Here is a 19,470-nt window from a genome sequence, read left to right on the forward strand (position 1 = left end):
TTTATTCCTTTCAAATATTTTCCTTAATGTAGATGCAAGATATTATCACTAACATTCTTACTTCTCCCCTTCAATTGTTATTGAAATTATTACCTTTTTTTTCACTAGTGATTCTCTTTCTCGGTCTCTTTTTTTCCATTCCTCTGCAAGAGCCTGCATATGAGCCAGTTCTTTCTGCTTTAGCTACAAAAAGAAAAATCAAGTCACCTCAATAACCTCCAAATATTTAAATGAATCAATTGTTTTAAGTTAACTAATACTAATCAATAATTTATTCATTTATTTTTGCCACAGGCATTTTATATATTATTAAAAAAACAAGCCAAGAGCAGAGGTGCATGCCTGTAATTCCAATGGCTCAGGAGGCTAAGGCAGGAGGATATGAGCTCAAATCCTGCCTCAGCAAAAGCAAGGTGCTAAGCAACTCAATGAGATCTACAAAATAGGGCCAGGGATGTGGCTCAGTGGTCAAGTGCCCCTGAGTTCAATTTACTGGGGATTTACTGATATGGATATTACTGCTTAAGACATGTAATATCCATATCAGTAAAGTATAAAGAAACATGAGTTCTGTTTCCTAACCCTTGTCTGGAGACTGAAGGTACCACATTCTGGGTATATTAAATAAGAATTTGAGATTAAAGGAATAACTGTAATTCTTAACTTTGCCCAACAATAACAGACAAAATTGAGATACATCCTTCTGAGTAGCTTCTGCCAAACTGTTCAACTATGTTTTTATTCTCAAACTTTCTGTAAAGAGTAGGACATTGTTGGCATTCAAATAAACTATGAAACATCAAGAGAAAATCCTGCCTTAAAAAGAGAAAAATATACTAGGCACACAAAAATACATTTTTAAGTAAAATTTACAAAGCAACCTGATTTTCAAAAATGTCTTCTTGCATCTCCTTCCACATTTCTAGCTCAAGTGCTGCTTTATATTCTAAGGTTTCACGTGGCTCTGTCTGGATCTCTGAATTACAAGGTGCTGGAGGAAGAGAAGATGGCTTCTGTTGTACAGCAGATAAAACCTAAAGTATGAATGAAAAGCACATTTCAACAAACAAAAGTATAAATATCAGATCTCTTTCAAGGAGTAACATGACAACACTCAATTATATTTACCTGAGATGAATCAGAGACAAAAATTTCACGCATTTTTACTAGTCCATAATCTTCTAGAGTCACTGTGTAAGACAGATCTACTATTCTATTATTTGATCTACAAATGAAACAAGAAATATTTTTAACTTTGTGAACACTTTCGTATAACTTTTCTTTTTATTACCCCAGAGCTGTAGTGTTGAGGAATAAGTAACATTTCTTAAACCCAACTCTATTCCTGCTGAAACTGCAGCAGCCTCTAAGAGCTTTAAGATCTTCTGTATTTGTGATTTTACTGGATCATCACACATCCTACTAAATACCTACCTATATTACTATAAAATGACTTAAACAAATGCACACTGTTATTGAAAAATTGAATATAAAAGACAAAATTTTAATAAATCTTATTGTCCACTGTAGATATATATACAAACATATACACTAACAGTTCGTCCTTTTTTCCTATTTTCACATGTCATAAACCTTAATTCAAAAATGTGTGATTTTTACTTTTATTTTAGGATCAAACCCAAGACCTTGCACATTCTACAACTGAGCTACGTCCCCAGCTACAACTTTTGTATTCTAAGGTTTCATGTGGCTTTGTCTGGATCTCTGAAGGACAAGGTGCTAGAGGGTTTTTAAAGATGGGTTTGTGGGTTTTACTGCCTAAATGAATTTATGCAGTACAATATATTTAATAGTTCTCCTATTCTTTTTTTTTTTTTAATATTTTTTAGTAGTTGATGGACCTTTATTTCTTTGTATGTGGTGCTGAGAATTGAACCCAGTGCGTCACACATGCTAGACAAGCGCGCTACCACTGAGCCACAACCCCAGCCCATCCTATTCTTGATTATATAATTTACTCTGAAATCTTCTGTCTACTTTTCCTGGGATATACACATTCATATAAATCTTTTTTTTTTTTTTTTTTTTTCACTACTGGGTTTTGAACTCAGGGACATTCTATCAGTAACTGACATCCCCAGCCCTTTTTATTTTTGAGACAAGTTTTGCTGTTACAGAGGCTGGCCTCAAACTTGTGATCCTTCTGCTTCAGCCTCCCAAGTAGTTGAGATCACAGGAATGCACCACCACACAGAGCATGTACAAATCTTTTACAGGATATAATCACTATTTATTCTAGGTTAATTTCCAGAAGTATATATTATTTGGGCCATAATGAGTTCTCCTCTGTATTAAAGAGCTATGGATAATATTTATCATTAAATAATAAAAAATAAGGCAACACATTAAAGAGAAATAAATTGTTGCTTTTAGGTACTAGGAATTGAACCCAGGGGTACTTAATCACTGAGTCACATCACCAGCCCTTTTCATTTTTTATTTTACTTTATTTTTTTGTGGTACTGGTGATTGTACCAAGGGCCTTGTACATGCGAGGTAAACACTCTACCAACTGAGCTATATCCCCAGTCCCTTAATTTTTATTTTGAGATAGGGTCTCACTAAGTTGCTTAGGGCTTCACTAGTTTGCTAAGGCTGGCTTTGAACTTGCTGAGATCCTCCTACCTCAGCCTCCCAACTCACTAGGATTACAGGTGTGCACCACCACGGCAGGCTGAAAAATAAAACTAATAATCAAAACACATGGTTTTTCCCTAACTCAAACATACCAGTCCAAAGAAAACTTTAATGAATCTCATACAATTAGAATTCTTAATTAGCCAACTTTTAAATTTTCTTCTCACAAATCTTAGAAAAAATGAATAAAGTAAAATGAACCACTATTGTATCTGAGAGAAACTCCTGAGCATATCTGAAGTTCTCACTTAGGTAAATTTGCAAAAACTTCTCTGTCTACAAAGCAGGACAATAAAAGCAATATTCAAAACAGGCAGACAACATTACAATAGCTACTATTATTAAAAGAACACTAATTTTTAAAAGAGATTTTTCAGTAATAGGACTCAAAACAAATAGAACTGTTAACCAACTATTTGATTCTCCAAGACACCTGTTCCACACCTTCCAAGTGAATAAGATTTTGCTAAATCTTTCAGTCTCTGGAAGTAGCTACAGATGGGAAGATATAAAAAAAGAAATTTCAAGATCTCAGATTTTTACAGTCTTATTTCCTTTTTCTTTCTCATTATGCTTTAAAAACAAAGAAAAATAGTGTACAATGTTAAGCTGAATGTAATTTTTTATTAATTAAAAAAATAATTCAACAAATATGTTGATTAAAGTATGTGAAATAATCAAGTTTTTTATTTTGGTAATGAAGTTCAGGGCAAAAAAAAAAATTACTTTGTGGTTCTGGGGATTGAACTCAGGCCTTCACACATGCTAGCTATAGAGCTAAATATCCTCAGGCTTATTTTAAAAACTGCCTCTGACAAGAGGAGGAAATAAAACAGATACAAATAGTAAAAGAAGTCATCAAATGACCAGCTTGCAGATAATAGGATCCTATACTTAAAAGGTCAAAAAAAAACTCCACCAGAAGACTTATAAAGCTAATAAAGAAATCCAGCAAAAGAGCAGGAGATCAAATGAAAACAGAAAATAACAATATCTTTTCTATACACCAATAATAAACCTGCTGAAAAAAAAAATTCAGGAAAATAATTATATGCACAATATCCTCAAACAATAAACCCAAACAAATATTTAAAAAAAACCAAAACCTAGGAATAAATCTAACCAAAAAGATAAAAGACAACAATGAGGAAAATCAGAAAACACTGAGAAAAGAAATAGGAGAAGACACTAGAAAACAGAAAGACCTCCTATGTTAATGGAGAAGCAGAATTAATATTGTTTAAATGGCCATATTGCCAGACATGGTAGTACACACCTGTAATCCCAGCAGTTGGGAAGAAGCCCTGGGTTCATTCCCCAGTACCAAAAAAAAAAAAAAAAAAGGCCATATTACCAAAAACGATCTTCAAAGCAATCCCCATCAAAATACCAATGATATTCTTTAGAAAACTAGAAAAAAAAAGAATTTCTAAGATTCATATAAAAGAATTAAAGACCCAAAATAGCTAAAGCAATTCTGAACATAAAGAACAATGATGCAGACATCACAGTACTAGCCAGAATATGTAAAGATCTCAAAAAAAAAAAAAAAAAACCCCAAATAACCCAAGAAATAAATTAGCAAATGGACTAGATATTTCTCAAAAAAATTCAAATGGCCAACAAATATATGAAAAAATGTTCAAGATCTTTAGCAATTAGGGAAATGCAAATCAAAACTACACTGAGATTTCATCTCACTACAGTAAGAATGGCAATCATCAACAATACAAGCAATAAATGCTGGCAAGCATATGGGAAAAAGGAACATTTATACATTGCTGGTAGGACTATAAAATGTAAAACTATGGAAATCTTTAGGGAGCTTCCCTAAAAGACTAGAAACAAAACTGCTATATGAACCAATTACACCTCTTGTTGGCATTTTCCAAAGGAAAGTCAGCATACTACAGCAATGCATGCATACCTATGCTAATAGCAGCACAATTTACAATAGCCAAGTTATAGAACCAGCCTAGGTGTCCATCAACAAATGAATGGATAAAGAAAATTTGGGACATGTATACAACAGAGTTTTATTTAGCCATAAAGAAGAAAAAATTATGTCATTTGCTGAAAAATGGATGGTACTGAAGAGCATCATGTTGAATGAAATAAACCAGACTCAAAAAAAGTAAAGGGTCATATGTTCTCTCTCACATGTATAAGCTAGAGAAAAGAAAAAAAAAAAAAAAAGAAAGAAAAGAAAAAGAAGAAGAAACCTCATGAACATATAAAGGATACTAGCAGAGTTGACAAAGGGGATCCAGAGGAAGGCAGAGAAAAGTGAGGCATGGGGAATGAAATTTATCAAGTTACATTTTGTGCATGTAAGAATGAATCCCACTCATTTATAATCATAAAAAATTAATAAAAATGAATAAATCTGAAAAAAATCACCTCTAAGTGCTAACATATGTAATATCCTCAAAATACTGTACACATACATTATAAACTCAACCTTAAATAACAAAATAAAATTCTGAATTTAAAACTTTAAAGAGAGGGAAAATGTAGCAGTCTCAATAAGAATTAGACTACTATAGTAGTGAAGAATTTTTAATTTTGTGAAGGAAAATGAGCAATAGGAAAGCTAAGCAATCAAGTAAATACATAACCCACAAGTCAAAGAAAAAAAGATGAGCAAAAAGAGGATATGAAAGGATAAAGTTGTGGCCCGTTAACCGTAAACATCACATGAATAAAAGGAAAGTAAAAATCAATTGTGTGAGATGCATTACCCTTGTGCTGCTATAATAGGCACACTTTCACTGTAAGTTTGACGCCAACACTGTTCACCATTAGAACCTAAAAAACGAGTTTTTTCTGAAGACAAGATGTTAGAAAGTTGGATTCTTGCGATTCCCAGGAGTAAATCTTTACTCATTTTATCCTTGTGCCATAATTCAACCAGCAATGGAATCCTAAAGAAGAGAGAAACATGAGTTCATACCTATCAATTCTAAAGTCTTTTCTGAACTAAAATTATAAATGCCCTTAATGTAATCAAAGATGTTTTGTTCCCTGAAAAGTCATCTAACACAATTGTTAAATTAAAGGCTCCATTCCACAAGTAACAAATATGAAGTACAATTATGTTTTCTATTAGGCAATAAAGAAAACTCTTTCACACACTAACCCAAAATGGTTAGATATTGTATCTATCCTTCATTCTTCCTGTAAAAATAGTGTATAAATTTGGATTGTGAAACTCAGAAAATAAGGATTTCATAGATCTCATTTTTTCACAAATTTCAGATAACTAGATTATAAACCTCCAAAAAAGCAAATAAAACACTATATTTATTCAGTGACTCATTAATCTAAGTAAATAACTAAGAGTACTTAGTTATTTATCAAAGTTATTTATCAAACTAAGTATTCTTTGTTATTTATCAAAGTTCTTAGTTATTTAACAAAGTTCAAATATCTAAATTCAAGCAAATAAGATATGAAAATCTGAAAACGAGGCCCTAGGCAACTGAGTGAGACTGCCTCAAAATAAAAATAAAAAAGGGCTGGGGATGTAGCTCAATGGTAAAGCACCCTAGGGGTTCAACCCTCAGTATCAAATAAATAAATAGACCAACCAACAGTATAAAAGTGATGTAGAAGCACAAATGTCACAAAAATTATCTGTGTGTCTCTTGATTCTCAAATGCATAAACTTCTATGGATTTAAATCTATATAAATTCCTTTCTTTGATAAGATACAAATTTTCTAGAGTTGACTTTTCAATAAGAAAATGCAGTGTATACACTACCTTAAGAAGGTATCTTGCAGCTGATAAGGCATAGTTGCAAAATCAAATGCACAATAAGACTGGGGAAGAAAAACTTCCATGTTTTTCCGAACTTCTACAGGAGGATTAGTCATAATAGGAGCTGCACTTCCAAAGAAAGGGTATGAATACCTAGAATTTTAAAAATATAAAGTCTTACTGTATAATCTACAGATAACACTTATAGTTTGATTGAAAAATATAATATGAATACTTAGAGAAAGCAGAATTTTTTAAAATTAAAAAATAGTAGGAATATGGAGTTCCCATTTGCCTTAAGTTCCTTGTGGGCATGCATCCTTTTTCATCTCTGCATTTCCAGGAACAAACAAGCAGTTTGTCATTTAATAAACACTCAGGAAATGCTTGCAAATTTTAATTTCTAAACCTACTTTTCTTCATATAATTATGTCCTGGTCTTTTTTGGGCTAAAAAGCCTTTAGTCAACTGCAAAAGGGATACATTAATAGTAATTTATCTTTGAACAGAGAATCAGGATAAAAACAACTCAACTTATGGATAAATCAACAAGTGACCTAACACTATTCTTCCTCTTGTCACAAAACCATACTATGCTAAGCCAGGGGTGGTAGTGCAAGCCTTTCATCCTAGCTACTCAAGAAGCTGAGACTGGAGGATCTCAGGTTTGAGGCCAGCCTCAGTGACTTAGCAAGACCCTGTCACAAAACAAAGGACTGGGGTGTAGCTCAGAGACAGAATACTCGTGGGTTCATTCCCTAGTACTCTAAGAATGGCTGAATACCAAACAAATAAAACCACACTAGGTTAAAAGTAAGAATGCCTGAAAATACTCTGCATTTAAAGCTAAATATGATATTATAATTTTATCCTGTATGTTGTTACTCATACATGAAAGTAAAATTTAAACCTTACTAGAAAAAAAATTACTTTTCATACAAAAAGATCCTGTGCATTCACACAATTCTTATATAATTATATTCCCTGAAGTCAATTCACCTCAGAGAGTTCATACCCTAGATTTTCAACTACTACACCACTCTATAGGTATAGGATCTAGTGATTAAAGAATAAAAAAAAAAATCCAGATTGAAGAAAGTCCTGCAGATTAAACATTTTGAAAAACCAATCTTACTTCATAAGTTCTACTACACAGTTGCAAACCACAATTTCATAGTAATGCAGAGCATGACAAAACATGTATCAAAAAATTAAATGGTAATTTACAAAGTGCCTTAAAATGAATCAAAGACTGAACAAGCATCTAGTGAATTTACATAGAGTAAAAAATGGGTTGTAGCTATTTACTTCCTGCTTAGAATATTATTTCTCCTATACCAAGTGAATGACTACTCTCCCTTATATTTTGACTTATCTGTGAATCTGTCTTCTGACTAAATTGCTCTGTTCATGTGGCTCTTTTTATGTACCTATAATACCAGGTGCACTGTTGGCATATTATAGGCACTTTATAATTAAACAAATGGTCCTGATCACAAGAATAAAAGCAAAAATTAACATTAGTGCTTTCACAGTGGATTTGTACAATGCTCACTGTCATAGCATTTAATTTTGTGCCTGTTTCTATGCTCCTAGTCATATTCCTAAACAGGCATACAAAGAACAGATGAGTTCTCAGTGATAGGACTGAATAGAAAAAAAGACAAACTAGAAAACAAGTAATGACGTGGATACCCATAATTCCAATAACTCAGGGGGTTGAAGCAAGAAGATCATAAGTTCAAGGCCAGCCTGGGCAATTTAGCAAGGTCCTAAGCAACTTAGCAACACTCTGACTCAAAATAGAAAATAAAAAAGACTGGGAGTATAGCTTAGTGGTAAAACATCCCTGGGTTCAATCCCAGCACCAATAATTAATTAATTAATTAATTAATTAATTCTATTTCTAAAATAGAGAAAACAAACTCTTTGACAAAAGCTATCTTGAGAGAATTCTTCTCAGTCTTCAATTCCAAATAAAAAATCTTAGTAACAATGGTCAGCATTTAACATGTAAACTGCAGAATCTATGCTGAGATGGAAAAAAAGCTTTCATTCTATTCTATGAATTCTTTTCACAATCCAAGCTATGCCCCTTTGATTCCATCTATTATTCATGCCAAATTATGGAGGATTTGAAAACAAATTGAGAAGGAATCAAGTAATTGAAAAACCTGATACAAGTATGGTTGCTTTATGCTCTTAAAAAGCACGTACGGGGGCTGGGGCTGAGGCTGGGGCTCAGCGGCATAGCACTCACCTAATACATTCGAGGCGCTGGTTTTGATTCTTAGCACCACATAAGAATAAATAAATAAAATAAAGATTTTAAAAATTGTATTTTTTTTAAAGCATGTACGCCTCAAATAACAGCAGGAAGGAATAGGTAGTTGCTGAGATTTGTAGGTATGGCAGTTCAAGATGACTGATAGATCTCACTTCACTTACAGAAAGACAATAATTATATTTCAAATGCTAATGCTTGCTACAAAGAAATTTATAAGGAAACACTACTACAAACAATTCTCGTATTACATTTAATTTATACCTCAGTCACAAAACCTATGAAAATGTAACATTATTAGAAACAAAATATTGCAGGCTTGGATGTAGCTCAGTGGTAAAGAGCACTTGCCTAGGATGTGAAGGACCTTGGGTTTGATCCCCAGTAGCATAAAACAAAACAAGAAAACTGTAAAGTCATTTATTTAGCTAACTAATTACATATATTGTGAGTACATTTCACTTCCAGCTCACTAAGGGTGGTTTTTAGATTAGACCTATGAAAGACAGATAGGAATAAAACTCTCACTATAACATAACTTTATAGAAAAATCAGATACTATACTACCATTATTTTTTCAAGGAAACAAATAAAACCAAGCCAAATGAAACTTTAAATTTCATTTGCCATTCTATTTAAAATGGCACCATCAATAAATTATCAATACCTACATATTACACCAGAACAGGTAAGACTGTTACCTCTCACACAACCAAAGTCACTCTGGTTTAAGTTTAAAAATCATTAGAATACAGCTTTATCCCCCCCTACACTGATTTAACAAAAGTTATAATTTCTTTCATAACATTTTTCTCCCTACAACTCCCCAAACAGAGAAAATGCATTCCTCCTCAAACAAAATTAATTCACACCTTAATATACAGTTGATTGGGAAACCAGTTTCCAAGCCATGGACACTCCTTAAGTCTATTGAAAAGCAAAAATGATGTGATGTTGCTGGAACAGCAATCTTCTGTCCTGAAGCTGTTTCTGAAGCATTGGTTATAGCCACTGGCTGGGTCATTGGAACAGGTACACAAGAACTAATGCCTAAAATGAACATAAAATTAAGGAAAAAAATGTTGTTCAGATCATTTAAAGCTATCATCTCATTTACCTTCAAGCAAAGAATCTGACTATTTTGTTTTATGAACATATGAATTGAGGTGTAAGTATCTTAAAAGTGGCTTACCCAAAATTACTTAAGCTTTTATTTCCCATTCTAGGATTATACTAAGAAAGAGCTTGCTCTAAACAAATGTTGCAGAACATTAAAACACACAGAACTGAAGCAGTAATGACTGACTGCCGCCTAGAAAGCACCAACTTATTTCTAACAGGTAGCTGCAAAGAAATGAGCATTTGAAGGGTGCTACTTGAGATTTACTACGTATATAAAATCACATCATTTTTTACAATGCAGTTGTAATTATTTTAGACTTGAGCTGGGGTTGTAGCTAGAGCACTTGCCTAGCATATGTGAGGCACTGAGTCTGATTCTCAGCATCACATATAAATAAAAAATTTTTTAAAAATATTTTTTTAAAAAAAGCTAAAACTTGAAATGACAGAAATATCTAATCTATTATGGACAGTGATGTTTAATGAGTGGTCCAAGTCATATAGCTACTTGGTAAGAGCTAAACCATATACCCAAGACTCTGAACTTCTAATCCACCACAGCTTGTATTACTAATGGTAACTGTAGACCCTTATGCAATGGATGGAAAAATTTTATAAAACTAGATACATGTATTCTCAGATCCTGTCTTTATAATCAAAAAGTTTATGGGAGGGCTGGGGTTATGGCTCAGTGGTAGGGCACTCACCTAGCGAGGCCCTGGGTTTGATCCTTAGCACCACATAAAAATAAATAAATAAAATAAAGGTACTGTGTCCAACTACAACTAAAAAATAAATTTAAAAAAAAAAAACAGTTTACTTAAGAGGTGGTGAAAGGCTCTTTTCTCTAAAAATTCCAGTGAATAAGAGTTTTAACACTATAAAAATCTACTTGAAAGAACAATATTCTTTAATTTCTTTTGAGTAGGTAATTTTCCAATATGAAAGTAAAATGAAAAATTCTCTTAATTTAGCAAACTATTACAAAGTTAAATAGATTGCAATTACTTTATTTTTATTTGTTCTTTTCAGATACACATGACAGTAGAGTGTACTCTGAGGTTGCATTACTTTAAATTAAAATTTTTGATATTACCACATATTATTAATGATTATTTAAGAATTCCACAATTTGGGGATGGGAATGTTGCTCGCACTAGAGTAACTGCCTAGCATGTGCAAGGCCAGAGATTCAATCTCCAGCACTACAAAAACGAACAAACTCAAACCTCCACAATTTTCACTGGAAAACCATGAAAGTTCTCACAGCAATATACTGATAACATGACCATAAAATACAACACCTAAAAGTTGTGTGAAAATAATATCTTACTCTTCAGATGTGGTTTTATATCCTTATCATACTGTAAGCTTTCCACTTCACTTTCTGTTGCATCATCTTTGGTTGGAGGGGTCTGGTTGTGAGGTGAAACAGGGGATCTGCATGGTGATTTTGGTCCAGTAAGTGTCTTCTCCTTTATAGGGGTTAAAACTCTCTTCTTTGAATGCTCTGATTCATGTCCACTCTGGGTCTTTAATTCAATTAAAGACTAGAAACAATTTTTAAACAAAGTATAATTTGCAAAATAGTTTCCTTCATAATAAAGCCTTGTTTAAAAGTATATATACATATAAATATATAAATGAGCTTCCTTTCAAAATTTGGATATTCCTAGTCTATTTTTCTTCACAATTAGCAAATTTCCTTATAGTATCTAAGACCAGAAAAAGGAGGACAAACAGAAGGAAATATAATATCCAGAGCTGAGTAACAAATGCATTCTAATGGGTAAGAAGAGATATTTGAGAATAAAATTCAGGCCTGGATGATCCTGGGAATAATTATTTCTACCAAGGCAGTATAATGGAGGGCTACACCCTTAAGGAGGAAAAAAATGTCTAGTATGGTTTTCTTTCCTTTGCTCCACTCCCCTCTGAAAATGTCTGTATGTGCATACAAATAAGTATACTCTTTTCCCTTACTATATAAACCCTTAGAAAACATAAAAATAATTTTAGCTCTAGTGAGTTAAATGTGTATTTAACTCATTTCAGTTTTTCTATCTTTAATTTACAACCTACAAATAGATTGATTCTTTGAAAGACTGACATTAAAGTTGATTCAGTGGATAGCTACAACTAAAAAAAATACATTCAAATAAATGCCCACCTCTGTTGTAGAAAGTGCCTACAATACCGGGACTACAAAGCTCTAAAAAATCAGTATCAACAAAAAAGATGGGCTGGGGATGTGGCTCAAGCGGTAGCGCGCTCGCCTGGCATGCGTGCGGCCCGGGTTCGATCCTCAGCACCACATACAAACAAAGATGTTGTGTCCTCCGAGAACTAAAAAATAAATATTAAAAAATTCTCTCTCTCTCTCTCTCTCTCTCTCTCTCTTTAAAAAAAAAAAAAAAAAAAAAAAAAAAGACACCTCTAATGCATATTCACAGAACCCAAGTCTCAATATGTTCTCTTTTACCAGATTTTCCTTTCTGTTATAGCAAATGGATATGCTGGTTGGGGGCAAATGATTCTCAATAGGAACCAAAGGCCAAGAAGGCTCTAAAAAAGTTACTTATAAAGTAGAAGCCACTACACTTTTCTGAAAGGTTTATTCAGAAAGCACGTATCATATCACGTAGGCCACTAATTCAGAACAAAAGTATTCTTATGCCAGTTAACTCTTTTCAGATTTAACTTTTATCATCATGAATGACATTGGAGAAGCTGGGGGAATGGGATCACTACTTGCCTGTGAATCGATGCCTTCTCTCTGCAGAGCCACAGATACTCCCACAGTTGGGGCTAGCTCCAGAGGAATAGGTGCCAGTTTTTGTTTGGCTCGGTTTGGAGGGTCAAGGGTAAAAGCACCCTCAATTGTAACTGGGTGATGGTTGATTTCTGTACTGCCTTTTTTCAGTAGGCCACTTAAAGGTATTTCTGTACTTCCAAGTGACTGGTCTCCACAGCAGAGATGGATCTAATATGAACAGGAAAAACAAAATGGGGATTTAACTGTCTCCTTTCTCCTAACTACCATATAAACAAAAAGTTAATGCAAAAGCCAGGAGCAGTGGCACATGCCTGTAATCCCAACAGGTCAGGAGACTAAGTCAGGAGGATCACAAGTTCAAAGCCAGCCTCAGCAAAAGCAAGGCACTAAGCAACTCAGTGAGATACAAAATAAGGCTGGGGATTTGGCCCAGTACCCCTGAGTTCAATCCCCAGTACCAAAAAAAAAAAAAAAAAAAGAGTAATAAAAGTTAATGCAGGTTAACTCTTCATGAAGTAATGAATTCTCACAAGATTGTTAAAACTGGTCATAAAGTGAATACACCACAGTGAATCCCACATCATGTACAACCACAAGGATGGGGTCCTAATTAGAATAAGGTATATTCCATGCTTGCATAAATATATCAAAATGGATTTTACTGCCATATATAACGAAAAAGAACCAATAAAAAATAAAAATAAATTTAAAAACATGATAAAACATAAACTTTACTAGTAACTCAGTAACAATTATTATCTCTTTCATTTCTTCTTTTAATTATGGTTACTTTAGTATTTGATTATCCTACTTTACTCATGCAAATTATATAGTAAAAATGTGTATGTGAATTTAAATAGAAAACAGATACTTCAAATACTTTTTTCCTATTTCTACTTTAACTTAAGATAAAGTTCTAAAAAATAAGGCATCAGATCAAGCTTGATTTGAAATTTAAAAATCTCAAATAATTTTGTTTTTCTTCACTTCTAAAATAACTTAAGTGATTCTTTTTCTTTTTTCTTGCTTTTTGAACTTTTATTTTATAAAACAGATGACTGAATAGTTAAAGGTAAAAGAATACCTCAAGGATAGAAGGTATTGTTGATCAATGAAAGCTAATCAAAAGTTCAAAATTATCACCTTTTGAAAACTGCAAAATAAATAGACTGTCCTTGGTACATGTTGTATAACTATTCTTTTCCCTTACTATATTAAACCCTTGGAAAACAGAATTCTGAAGAGAAATAAGCAATTACTACATAAAAATATTTTTAATATCAGCAATGATAAAGTTAAGAGACTTAAGAATTAGTCTTTTGGGGTTTTTTGTTTTTTGGGGTTTTTTTGGTACTGGGGATTGAACTCACGGGTTGTTGATTACTGAGCTAAATCCCCAGCCTTATTTTGTATTTTATTCAGAGATAGGGTCTCACCAAGTTCCTTAGCACCTACCTTTTGCTAAGGCTGGCTTTGAACTTGGGATCCTCCTATCTCAGCTTCCCAAGTTGCTGGGATACAGGCGTGTGCCAACACGCCCAGCTCTGAATTAGTCTTAATGTTAGTAGGTGTACTATTTAAAGGAACAAAGTATTTTCATAACTTAAATGTCCTCTATTAAAAGCAAATTAATATATAAGTCAATACATTTGATAAGGATTGATATAGTAGATAAAGAACAAGATTTCAACTGCTTTATCCTGAATCTCATTATTTTATATAGTCTTCCATTTTCTAGATGCCTTGGGTTTAGCAGAATCATTTTTAAAATTTAGTACTACTGCTAGACACAGTGGCACATGCCTAGAGTCCCAGCAACTTCAGAGGCTGAGGCAAAAGGATCCCAAGTTCCAAGTTTGAGATCAGTCTCAGCAACTTAGCAAGACCCTGAGCAATTTAGCAAGACACTGTCTCAAAATGAAAAATAAAAAGGGCTGGGGAGGGTGCTCAGTAGTAAAGCAATCCTGGGTTTCATCTCCAGTCCCCCACCCCAATTCTTTTTTAATTTAGTAGTACTAAAATTTCTTAATTCCTCTTCTTACCTCCTGCCCAAAATGCAAGCAAAATCTAATGACTGAAATTACTTTAAATTATCTCTGATTTTAATAGCATTAAAGTAAATTCTGAAATCCAAATAAAGTGATAACACTGCAGCGCACACCTGTCATCTCCACTAATAATAAAAGAAATCTTGCTTGTGGCCATAGTTCTAGGCTCTAGGTACAGCTTTTTACTATACTGAAAATATATACACTCTTCCCTCAATAAGTAATTAATTGTTATCTCCTAAAATTCTGGAGTAACTATAATTTCAATGACATCATAACTTAGATAATACCTAAAAAATTAAAATATATGGCAGAAATACTATACTACTGAATAGGATAGGAAATGCTTTAAAAACCATCTGCAGAAAAAAAAACATTTGTTTGTAGTGCTTACCTGTAATTTAGACTGAAGAGTCAGATAAACACGAAGTATTTCTATACTGCTACGTATGCGAACAGATGCTCTCTCTGGCTCAAAGTTTGGGTTGATCAAATCGTTGAAGGGTTCATTTGTAACATCATTTCCCAGCAAAGAATAGTAAAAGAAAAACTCAGGCTGCCTTTCTGGAAGTTTCATGGTACATGGAATTAACTAAACATTAAGGGGGGAAAAAAAGAATTATTTTTAAACTTTCAACATGTGTCTGACACTCCTAAAATATTTACTAAAATGTTGATTTTTTAATAAAGTCTTAAATTACCCATTTAAAAATTCTAAATCTCTGCCAAATTATTAATTTCTACTAATTTTTAAAGGATCATCTTAGAAAAGCAAAGACTTAATGACTTCTAGTAGATTTAGGCTGTTTTAAAGTTTTCATTTTTTTCAACTAATCCATGAATGAATGTGTTGAAAGTTCTTTCTAGAAGAAAGGTCAAATATTTTAAACTAAACTTTCTTTATTTTCATTTACTTTATTTCATCTTATTCTATTCCACCAATAGAGGCTCCACTTATAAGAAAATATTTTTTTTTAAATCTTAATTCAGGTTATTTAAAATATAACACTTTACACTAGGTCTCTGAATTAAAAAACAAAAAACAGATCTATGAATTAACAGCTACAAAAAATATATATACCTTTTGTTCTAGGAGTGTTATTTTTAGAGTTGCTAGTTTCATGGCAACAGATGACTAAAAGATGTGATTCCTGTCCTATAAAGTATAAAATATCTGCAGACAGATTCCAATCTTCACTAGAACAATGTTAAATAATCAACTATAAATATTTAATGTATCCATCAAAAGGAGATGACTTTAAATAGGTGGCATACAGTATGGCTACTAAATGATAATATGACATAAAAATTACCTAAGATATTACTTGGTTTAAAAAGTTACTGTATAGTTCATACAGTTTGTGAAAATAACAACTTATAGTAGCAGAATGTGTTTGTGTGTGTGGATGTGTATATGGAGGGAAGGAGAGGGAGAAAGGGAAATAGAGAACTTAGCACAACTATCACTTATAACACATATAAACACAAATTCTGGATTCAGACCTCAACCCCCAATTCTGTCTGGTTCCATCAATAACTTGTTGCAAAACCTTAAAATTACTTAATTCCTCTGTGCTTCCATTTTCTTTTTGTTGGAAGGTTTATAAGAGATAATACAAGTTCCATGCTAATTGTTATTATATGAAAATGGAAAAATATTTGGGGATAAATGCATTGCCCATAACAATGATTAGAGACTTATTTTCTTCCATAATCAGAAAGAAATAAAAATGTTAAGAAACAAAGGTGGCCTTTATATATTTCATAGTACAATTAACTTTAATTCCCACTATGAAAAAGATTCTTTTAAAAATTTTTTATTACCTTGGAATATAGAGACTATGGCAGTTTTTAGCCTTACTTTACATACTTAAGAAAGAAGTAAGGTTATCACCATCCATTCTTGCTGCAAACTCAACCCTCTATTCTACTACATATAATTTTTTTAAGTAACATGTTCTCAGTCACTGCTTTGCATCTGAAAAGGTATGTTTATCTCTATATGCTTTCTCACATTGCCTTTGTCTCAGCTGAGAAGAAAAAAAACTAAGTGGCTAGTTTTATCCCAGACAACAATAATGTAACCATTAAGCAGCCAAATTCCCAAATTTTCCCCTGCTCCCAGCCTCAGGAAACCATTAATAGACTTTTATTATACATATTTATATTTATATATTTTAGTTGTCAATGAGCCTTTATTTTATTTATTATATGTAGTGCTGAGAATCAAACCGAGTGCCTCACACATGCTAGGCAAGCACTCTGCTACTGAGCCACAACCCCAGCCCCAACTAATTTGCTTTTGGTCACTAGGAATTTTTGCCTTTATTCTGGATATTCACATAAGGTAGACTCCTAATCATCTGACATGTGGACAACAGTGTCCTGATGCAATTAATAAAAAAAGACAATGGACCTTCCTCACAATCAAAGTGGCACATTAAGCTGAAGCAATCCACAGCAGAACTTTATGAGAAGAAAAATAAAGAAACGGATGGAAAAAAAAAAAGTACATGTGTCAATGAAGAAATGACAATACCAAATGAGAGGAAAAAGAGTAAACATCCAAAGAATGCATGTATTAAAAATCCTTTTAGTAGTGGCCATGAATTTAGTGTGACAAACATGCTTCCTGAGAAGAACTGTAACTAAGCAATTTTGAAAGTTAAATAAAAATGCAATCACCAATTGCATATTTCACCTGTGAATGTAGATTATGTGGGCATTTTGTAGTTTTAAGAAAATAAATAATGGGCTGGGGTTGTGGCTCAGCAGTAGAGCGCTCACCTGGCACATGCGAGGCCCTGGGTTCAGCACTACATATAAATAAAATAAAGGTACTGTGTTCAACTACAACTAAAAAATAAATATCTTTAAAAAAGAAAGTAAATAATAAAAATTTTAGTCATAAGCCAAATTCCCAACTTAAAATATATTAATTTATTTCAGGTGCTATAAACCAACACAATGTCAAGAAAAGTACACTTGTTCATAAGAAGGGCAAAAGAAAAATAGTTAATTTTGTATTAAGTCAATCTACCACAAGCATCCTGGCATATTCCTGCTGAGTGTGTCAAGACTGCAAGACCCTGACCAGTCTTACCTAAGCTGCTTCCCATGGATATAGCTGGTAGCCCAGGGAAATAAGGTAACACATCTTCCTGGACTAAGACCAGGACTGCTTACCACTTATAATAATGGTGGTGCATTCCCCAAAATCATTTTCCTCAGCTGTGACAAAAATCAATGTGTGCCTCTCTGTATTACCCCCATGGGACTTCGGGTAAAGGGAACTGAAGAAAATGTAGCTACATTCTTGTTGCTTGCTTGCTTTAAGGTAATAAAGTCCTTTGATTTTTAACCCAAGAATCTAATATCTTTTGCCGGCATCCATGAAAGTAACAGGATAATTTGTTAGCTTATAAGCAAGGTAAAAAATAATCCCAGACATGACAAGCATTAAATACTAATGAGACAAAGTGTTCCTGACCCTGCACATGTCTCCAGCTAGCACATTATTTAAAAAGTAAATTTAAATGGATTCTGCTGTTAGGTGTAAGTAAAAAGAACCAATAAATTTTTTTAAATTTTCAAATAAAAAAAAGCAAATTTTTTTTAATTTTGTCAATACTTACAATGACATACAATACAATGGCAAACAATGTATACTGATGATCATTTTCTAAATCTAATATATCTTATTGTAACAAGATATTGAAATCTATTCTTTTCCAAAAGCAAAAATGTTTTATGAAATGAAAAAAAAAAAACATTTGTTTAACATGTTTTAAAAGACTACTTGCAAATCTTTTTAACACCTAAAGGTAGGATTTTTAAAATAAAATGGCTTTTCAAATTCTGCACAAATCACTAATCTCAGGGAACATCTCACCTGCTCCAACTGGGTGGCAAACGCTATGGTCACTGACAGAATAAAGGAGTCAGTACAATACTCTGCTGGTCCAATCTGATGGTACCCTCCCTCTTCATTCAGCACTGCTACAATGTCCTTCGGGTCAAGTCCAGACAGGCTAGCAGGTACTTTACAAAGAAAAACACGATTAAACTTTGCCATAAATCATTATAAGATTTTAAAAGCTGATTATATTTTTAAATTTACTTGGCAATTTTCATGGATACAGTTAATATCTCAAATAGTTTTCTTTAATTTCTTATAAACTTTCCAAAGAAACCTTATTTTTTCATTATTTTTATTGGTTCATAATAGTTAATAATATTAGGGTGCATTTTGATATAATTATAAATGCATGGAATATAATTTACTCCAATTCAGTCCCCAGTATTACCCTTCCCTCCCCACCACCATTTCCTGTCCTCTATTCTAGTGATCTTTATTTACATTTTTAAAATTAGTATCTGTGGATATACATAATGGTGAGTTTCACTGTAGTATATTCATATACATACACTGGAAAATTAGTTCATGTTCATTCCAACATTTTTCCCTTATCCTGTCCCTCCCCCTTCCCCCAAAATCCCCTTCTTCTACACTCTTGATTTTTCTTTTGCCAGAATTCCTGCCCACCCCACTTGGTGAAGGCAATCCCCCACTCACTGTCTTGACAGGGTCACAGTGAGAAAAAGTGTTGGCAAAGCCGCTCTCCCACTGTCTTGACAGGGTCACAGTGAGGATGAATGCTGGCAAAGCCACGCTGGTTGGTGGGTAACCGAAACCATGAGACCCTTTTTTATGTAATTGGGACTTTGCATTTTCATGCTTATGTTTCTCACAGGAGGCATGAGTATGTTAAATGCCAAACAAATTAAATTTCAGATGGCTAGAACAGAACAGGTAGTTCA

At 33.2% G+C, this 19,470-nt stretch overlaps 1 protein-coding gene across 4 annotated transcripts in view; it reads right to left on the reverse strand.

The window, feature by feature from the left end:
- Cep120 (centrosomal protein 120) overlaps positions 1 to 19,470 on the reverse strand; it is a 77,564-nt gene that overhangs the window by 32,923 nt on the left and 25,171 nt on the right. For all 4 annotated transcript variants that reach the window (XM_076856677.1, XM_076856678.1, XM_076856679.1 and 1 more), the window contains 10 exons: positions 18,542 to 18,690; positions 15,044 to 15,241; positions 12,581 to 12,808; positions 11,159 to 11,375; positions 9,576 to 9,753; positions 6,423 to 6,572; positions 5,400 to 5,582; positions 1,129 to 1,225; positions 882 to 1,034; positions 94 to 183 (listed from right to left, as the gene is read on the reverse strand). In XM_076856677.1, the coding sequence (XP_076712792.1) occupies positions 94 to 183; positions 882 to 1,034; positions 1,129 to 1,225; positions 5,400 to 5,582; positions 6,423 to 6,572; positions 9,576 to 9,753; positions 11,159 to 11,375; positions 12,581 to 12,808; positions 15,044 to 15,241; positions 18,542 to 18,690 (1,643 nt within the window). The remainder of the gene's footprint in view (positions 1 to 93; positions 184 to 881; positions 1,035 to 1,128; positions 1,226 to 5,399; positions 5,583 to 6,422; positions 6,573 to 9,575; positions 9,754 to 11,158; positions 11,376 to 12,580; positions 12,809 to 15,043; positions 15,242 to 18,541; positions 18,691 to 19,470) is intronic.

The sequence above is a fragment of the Callospermophilus lateralis genome, chromosome 5 (assembly GCF_048772815.1).
Source record: "Callospermophilus lateralis isolate mCalLat2 chromosome 5, mCalLat2.hap1, whole genome shotgun sequence".
Taxonomy (NCBI): domain Eukaryota; kingdom Metazoa; phylum Chordata; class Mammalia; order Rodentia; family Sciuridae; genus Callospermophilus; species Callospermophilus lateralis.